The 7,953-nt window shown below is 30.4% G+C and overlaps 1 protein-coding gene across 1 annotated transcript; it reads left to right on the top strand.

Moving 5' to 3' along the window:
* Positions 1-5,157: 5,157 nt before the first annotated feature.
* LOC110415427 (thioredoxin F-type, chloroplastic-like) lies at positions 5,158-7,582 on the top strand. The gene is made up of 3 exons (XM_021427086.1): positions 5,158-5,549; positions 6,711-6,810; positions 7,116-7,582. The coding sequence occupies exons 1-3, from the start codon at positions 5,242-5,244 to the stop codon at positions 7,248-7,250; spliced, it is 543 nt and encodes a 180-aa protein (XP_021282761.1). The 5' UTR covers positions 5,158-5,241; the 3' UTR covers positions 7,251-7,582.
* The last annotated feature ends 371 nt before the right edge of the window (positions 7,583-7,953 follow it).

Raw genomic sequence — 7,953 nt, 5'->3', positions numbered from 1 at the left:
CATGCTCTTTCTTCTTTTTTTTAATTATTATATATGTTTTCATTGGCTTCTTAGATCATGCCTTAGGCCGACGGCATTCCTTGCTTTATAAGATTCCTTTTTTTTTTTTTTAACAAAAGGAATTGCCAATGCTAGTATTAAACTCTCGCCACGCGTCGGTTTTTTTGTTTTTTATTATTATAATTACGTTGAATAAAGACTTGGTAGATGTTCCCTATGCTAGAATTATTAATTTTGTTAAAGTTAAAAGATTAAGACGTAGTAACAACTACGGACATGAGGCAGCTAGGCAGGAGACGTGTAAAATTTGAATCCAAGTTTAATTAGAATGGCCAACAAGATTGGCTTTTTTCTTTTATTCGATCCACAAAATAAAATTGTCATTTGGCTTTTACACTTTTCTGCTAAGCTTGCATCATCATTCCGTCTTTGCTAATTGCGCCTAACAATTTGTTGTAAATTACAACGTTGGGTGAGATTTGTCCATTAACCATTCCAATTAGCAAGCTTGCAGATAAAGATGTGAATGGGTAAGATATTTATTAATTTTAAGGTACTCGAATTTTATTAAATTATAAGATATTTAAATTTTATAATTATTTAGATATTTTTAAAATTTATTATCTAATTTAAATCTTAATATATATCTATTATATTATAATTATTTGAATTTATTTAAAAACTCGATTATGTTAAAAACTTTTATTTAACTTTTAATAGGTACCTAATTACTCTAACTTTTAATAGGTACCCATATCTATATACAATTGAATTATATTTCACAATTTACATCTATATTCCATACGATTTACTAGTAATTAAATTTATTAAAACAAACAAATGATAAAATTACAAGTTTATAACAATTATTGTTTAATTTAAATTTATTAAAGCAAACAACCAATAATTATATTTTAATCTCACAACCTCTTTTTAGGTGTATATATAATTTAAGTTTATGTAAATAAAAATATATATTTATGATTAATAATTTTATAAATTGTAATTCTTTTAATGTTAACATAAAATAGAAAATAAATATGTTAATATTAAAAGTATATATAATAATAATTATTATTATATTCCTTATAAATTAATATAATATATAAAGTACATATATTAAAAGACATTACAAATTGATAAATAATTATACTTTCATGAATTGATTTAATGAACTCCATAAGTTTATCCTTAATTATATGAAATTTAAAACAAAAATAAGTTGCAAAACTATTTTAATCTCACAGTCTCTTTTTAAGTATATATATATATATATTATTATAAGTTTACATAAACAAAGTATTATTATAACTAATAATTTTATAAGCTATAATTTTTATAAAATATAAAATAAAAAGTAAATATATTTATATTAAAAGTATATATATAATAGTAATTATATATTTTTTAATATGATATGATATTCAAACATAACTAATAATCTAATAATTTTTTAAGTTAAATAAATTAATGACACAATATTTATAATTTGACTAATAATCATATATCATTAATATATCTATCAATTTCTATCGAAATGAATTATTTCAAATCCAAACACCAAGAAAAATTTACATAATTTAATTAAATTATCTATTATATATTATATAAATAATAAAAAAATATTATTAAATAAGTATAGGGTTCGAGCTTAGGACAAGCACCTACCTAAATTAGAATATCAACATAATCAAGTTTGGAAATAAATATCTAATGACCGGTACTTAAACCCGTTTCAAATTCAATTATAAAATATTCTAATTTTATGTAGTTGAATTAAATATTCGTATTCATTGACATTATTGTATTCAATTATAAAATATTCTAATTTTATATAATTGAATTAGATATCCGTATTTATTGACATTCCTACTTGTTGCCTTTTCCCATATGCATTAAAGAGTTGTACATGAAAATGTTGGGTTTCACAGCTCTTTGCATCATCCGTTCCAACAATGTACATAGTGGCATTTTCAAGTGTCTTTCCCAGCAAAGGGTATCAATTAAAGAGTTAAAAAGTTTCTACAGCTGGATGAATTTCTTCATCCATCATTCTGCCAGACATGCCTGCTTGTCGCTTCTTTCCAATGGTTGAATCACAAATTCTTTGAATTAAAGAGCTGTAGGTGATGACATCTTGTTTTAAGCCTTTGCAAATCATTAATCTTAAAGACTAAGATGTCTTTTCTATTTTTCCTTCCTTGTATAAAATTTATATCACGTAATTAAGAGTGGTAACATTACCTTGCGAGTCTGTTAACTTGACTTGCATAAGCTGCGAATTTCAAAATTATAAGTCACAGCATTAAGCTTTGAGTCATTAATTCAAAAATGGAATTAAATCTTCTCATTCGACATAGAGAATCGAAGGTACACCATATTTGGAGAGATTCCCGTATCATCCATGTCACTTAATAAGCTTTTGGCATCATCCATCACTCTCGAATGCTGCATAATCAATCAAATAATGTAGTTTAAGTAACATTAGGCTCGATACTCAAATCTAGCATATCTCGGAAGATAATCAAAGCTTAATTTATGCTTCTTGTCCTCAAGAGTGTGGTTGATTTGTACAGTCAGCTTTGAACCGGGGGGAAATCATGCGGGTCAAATCTACATGTCTTTCTATCTTTTTATAGTCTTCTTCTTATCTAATGCTAAAAGGTTTTTCTTCGTTTTTGGCAAGATAAAGTAAACAATCTTATCAAGTTAAAAAGGAAAGAAAATCGCATAACCAGTCCTTTATTTTATCATTGTGCTATATAAATGAGAAGATAGATCAATCATGTCACTCTACAAACATATCTTTTATATTGAAAATATGAGCCCATGACATATGGTATTAGAATAAATTTAAATTTTTATTAATATGAGACTTCTATTAAAAATACAAAAGTCGAAATAGATCTGAACTAGTGTAAAGATTTTTTTTTTATGGGCAAAGTGCAACAAACTAGTGCAAAGAGTCCCTCTTTATGGCAAAAGTGCAACGAACTAGCATAGGGGTTTCTCTCCTCTATAGATATGATAAAATGTTAGTATAGGAGTCTTTTTTTCTATGGATGTGGTAAAATGTTACGTATCCCATATCAATTAGAGATGAGATATATCTTGAATGTATAAATATAAACTTTTCTTCATTTATTAATCATGCTTTTTTTGTTGACAACGTAAACTTGTGACACTTAGCTTCAACCTCTTGACCGTCAAGCCTTTGAATTATTTAACATATGAGTGAATGCAAGTCTAGAAATAAAGGTAAGCCCCCAATGGCATACATTAATACTGGATTTATGCACCTATTTCATGGATGGTTAAGAAGAAATGGATAGTTATTTTTTTTTTCCGAATAAAAAGCTGTAATTTTTTAACGTGAAGTAGAACAAAATAAGAGTGAGACTCACTTCTCATTTGTGAAATAAAAAAGTCAAAACGAACAAATTAATTCTTTTATATATGTTTTCATACAGTTTTTATAAGTTTTTATATTGACCTGTGACACTAAATTCAGTCAAGTTCTAATATACCATAAAATGGTTATTATTGCAAAAGTTTTGAAATCTGAATAACTAAATTTAAAATAAATTATTATAAAAATATTTTTTGTTGCCTATGTGAGACTTTCCTTAGACTTCATGTGCTCATGATTCATAAATTAAAAAGTAAAATACACTAACTCTTCAATTTTTGACCATAATGATATACGGGTCCATTAATTTCAAAATGAATGTTTTGTCCTAAACGAATATTTTGGTTAGATAAATAAATCTTATCATTAGGTAATCATTAATGTTTTTGTTAATTTGATGATATAGTAATATTTTTAAGATAATTTTATCGTTTATTAATTTTAAAAATTAATACTATATAAATTATATTTTAATTTTTTTTTTACAAAATTGTTTTTCTCTCGTTTACAATAAAAATGCTCCCAACTGGCCATCTCGCGATCACAATGTTATCCTGGGGAGTGCATCAAGAGAGTACTAGATATGCTACTCCTTGATTAAGGGAGCACTAGATATGGTGCTCCTATGAGGAGTGCATCAAGATAGTACCAGATCTGCTGCTACTCAATCAACGGAGCACGTTAAGAGGGCAACAAATCTGGTGCTCTCCGCAAGATTTAGAGTGTGCGGTTAGATCTCACATTTTCTAGAGAGATTTGGTCGGATTTGTGATTTAATTGCAACAAAATAGGTTTAGACTCTAGATGTCCCAATTTCTATGTTTCATACGCTTGTGTTTGTGGGTGCCATCCTCCAAAAGAAAAGAACAAACAAATTTAAAAGGTTGGGCAAAGAAAAATGAGGTTTAAGCCTAAAGAATTGAGGAGACCGCTGATGCCATCATTTTAGGGGCAAATTTTGGCCCTATTGGACATTGAAGTTATTGGGCCATTGCAGCCCAGCTTTACTTGACGTGACCAGAAGAAGGAATTAAGCCCTTAATGAACTTAGTGAATCATAATATTTTTTAATCAAAAATTTTAATAAAAAATCTATTTAATGAAAATATTAATTTTTAAAGTCATATGAAATTTGTCTATTCCATTTATTTGACAAGATTTAATAATTATTGGATTTGAATTTTTAAGTTTCTTAATCCCAAGTTTCAGATATAATTAACCCCTTAATATGCATTTGCACATTTATTTATTTATTGTATGCATTTCTTTTGGTGAGTATTTAAGTAGATAATTATTTTAAAACTATGTTTTCCTAAACACGTAAGACTCGGATAAGACACATTCTTTCAAAATTTTTTCTCCTGAAAAAAGAAAGAAACTTGAAAAACCATTCATTCTCTAATTTATGTGGCGGATGAAAGCTTGGACCCGCAAAATCAACCGAATTGACCAAAACACCCCAAGTGTTACACTCTTCACAAGTTCAGGTTAAATATTCCAAGTACAATATCGTCTTTGCACCCTCCAAAAATGAAATCCTCACCGGTCCCCATCTTTCCACTGCCACGCCTCCTTCTCTCCCAAATCCTAGACCTCTCATTATCCGAGCCAAAAGTTTCTCCATCTGACTAAAATACCTTGAGATATTCCACAAGAATTCTCAATTTACAAGGTTAAAATCGTCTTTCTGCACCAACATAGAAAAACCAATTTCCGTCTTTCTATATGAATTCACTCAGTCCTCCTTCCTCTCTGCAACTCATTGCTTTCTCCAACCAGAGGAAATTTTTTTTGACATTTATTTTTGTCCTAATTATTATAATTTCTCAAAAATGTCGCTTCTCCAATTTTCCTTGTCTCCTCCGTCAACCACTCGTTCCTCGCCGTCACTATCATGCACCGCGGCACACCCAATCGCCGCCTCCTGCTTCTTATTAGAATCGTCGTCGTCGAAGACCGTTAAAGCCATTTCGAACGTCAAGAATAATGGAAGGAACGGCGCCGTTGTAAAGGTGAGGTCGAGCTTGGACACGGCTCGAGCAACGGTGGGAAAGGTGACGGAGGTTACAAAGGACACCTTCTGGCCCATCGTCAACGCCGCCGGGGATAAAACCGTCGTTCTCGATATGTACACTCAATGGTGCGTATAAGGGTAGACGTAACTATGTCATTTCAACTTACTTGTACGTATATATACGGTATACATACGTATTCTGTTAGTTCGTTAGTGTGAGGCAAGAGTTTAGTTGAGGCTAACTTTTGTTCTTATTTTTGTTTTTAATCTAAATTTGGAAACTTGTTTTTTTCTGTACTAATATTTAACAAAATTAATGTGCATTCAATAAATTAAAAAGTTTCATTCTGGTCCTTAACTTGAACTCAATTCTTTTTTATTTAAATTCTAAACCTCTTTAAATAGTTTTAATTCAATCATTTATTAATTCCATTATAAGTTGACGGAAAATGTTTATGTCATTATGTGAGATTATTTTGGACATATGACCAATTCTATTTAACTTGTCTTTCGGTGCAAGGGATACATGCACGCACCTTTGAAACCATATGCTTAGTTTTGAGCGATGAATTTCACTCCTAAAGGTTATGGAGAGTATATTTCATGCTTTGTTAAGTTGTAAAATGCATCAACTGTGACATACGCTTTTTGGAATTAAGATTTAATTTTAATAAACTGATCGGTGAGTTTTAATCTTCAAGAAATTGATTAAGATCTAATAACAAGCTGGAAATTGGATTAGATGAATGGAAATGATGACAGAAGGATGTTTGAGTTGCCATAGCAAACTGGTTATATAGCAACTGAAAAGCAGTAAAGTTGACATGTTTCTTAGGGTGAAGAAGTGAGGAAAGTTTTGGTGTCTAAACATACTTTTTTAGTAGCATAGGGTGTTAGATTGTGTGGAATGGAAAAAAAATTAATCAATGTGATCATACCCAAAGACTAGTTGAGTCGATATATAGATCATGATGCTATAATCAGAAGATTTAGGTTAAGATAAAAGCCTATAGTTAAAAAGGACAAAAGAAACAATATTTGAGCCATAACATACCCAAATGGATGGTTGGGTTTCAAGCATTGGAAAAAACTAGTTTTGGGTTGTGTCAGTTCTAAATTTAAAAATTATCAATGGTCATTCCTCCTTATCATGTTTGGTACATAGTGTTTTCTCTCCCAAGCTTCTTGTATATTGTTTGCTCTTTTGTTTATTTATTTACTTGAAAGATCCATTTCTAACTTCTTTATGCATCGAATTTAATTATATAACTTTTTTGAATGTTTTAGGTGTGGTCCTTGCAAGGTGATGGCTCCCAAGTTTCAAGAATTGTCTGAGAAATACCTTGATGTTGTCTTTCTAAAGCTTGATTGCAATCAAGACAACAAGGTTCGCATTAATATATAATTCCAGTTCCATTAGTTAGCTCAACTGTGTTAGGATGTTTAAGTTATGTGGGTTTAGGTGAATTAGCAGCCATATAGTGCTTTAAAGGGAGATTATGTTCCTGTCATGGGCTCTTCTATATGGTACCAAAATTGTGGACTTGTAGTCATTTGGTTGTGCACAGTGCATAACTTCACAGGTGCATACAAGCGTCAACTTGTTTGTACTCATCCCGAATGCACACAAACACTCTCTAAGCAACATTTCTCCGGCTATCTCTCATGATGGATTTTGTAATGATTTGGCAGCCTTTGGCAAAAGAGCTCGGCATAAGGGTGGTTCCCACTTTCAAGATTCTGAAGCACAACAAGATTGTACAGGAGGTCAGAGGGGCGAAATTTGATGACTTAGTGCTTGCTATTGAGACCATTAGATCCAGCTGACTGTCTTCCCCTTCTTTCCCCTGTAAAATACTCCCAACGAAAAGAACAATACCTGCTTTGAAATAACTAGTGTACTTATATGTATCCATTCCTTGTTGCTGCCCAAATAGGTTTCAAGTGCAAGGGGGAACACCCGATGCCGGTAACCGAAACCTGTTTCAGATAAGCGAATGGCGTAGGATACATTACCTTCTTATTTCAGTTTATTGGGAGAGAACGTGTAAATGTGAAGTAATTGTGAATCTACTATCAAGAAACTATCAGCTTGATAGCATTTTGTTCCTGTTGGTAGCATAAAATTTCTAATATAAGGTTGGTGATTTTTCATAGCATTTCCAATTGTTCATTGCAGTGATTCTGAAGTGCTTTACATGTCCTGTATTCACTTCCAGTATAGAAAAATGTAACCATAGTACACATTGGACATATAGTAACGATAAACAAATATAAAATCTGCTGTCAAATTTTCATACCTCGTTATAGCAAGAGCAGAAATTTTTATTTAAATTGAAATAATCAATAAAATGGATTGTCACCTAAACATTTAGCTCATTGATTAGTGTATTATTCTTCTATCTAAATAGTAGGATTCGAATCCCTCCCTCTTTAATTATAAAAAAAAAATCTATAAAATGGATCGATTTCAATTAATTTAATTTGATTTTTTTAAATTTTGATATTAATTGATTAACACATATATTTC

This window comes from Theobroma umbraticum, unplaced genomic scaffold, assembly GCF_002168275.2.
Source record: "Theobroma umbraticum cultivar Fairchild unplaced genomic scaffold, ASM216827v3 scaffold_147.0, whole genome shotgun sequence".
Classification (NCBI taxonomy): domain Eukaryota; kingdom Viridiplantae; phylum Streptophyta; class Magnoliopsida; order Malvales; family Malvaceae; genus Theobroma; species Theobroma umbraticum.
The sequence above is the reverse complement of the archived record's forward strand: the minus strand, read 5'-3'. Positions and strand labels throughout refer to the sequence as shown.

What these genes read in the sequence shown, in the direction of transcription:
- LOC110415427 (XM_021427086.1), top strand. Translation starts at nt 5,242, where the DNA reads ATGTCGCTTCTCCAATTTTCCTTGTCTCCTCCGTCAACCACTCGTTCC. An exon ending in CTCGATATGTACACTCAATG is followed by an intron (nt 5,550 to 6,710) that starts GTGCGTATAAGG and finishes TGAATGTTTTAG; the next exon opens with GTGTGGTCCTTGCAAGGTGA. An exon ending in ATTGCAATCAAGACAACAAG is followed by an intron (nt 6,811 to 7,115) that starts GTTCGCATTAAT and finishes ATGATTTGGCAG; the next exon opens with CCTTTGGCAAAAGAGCTCGG.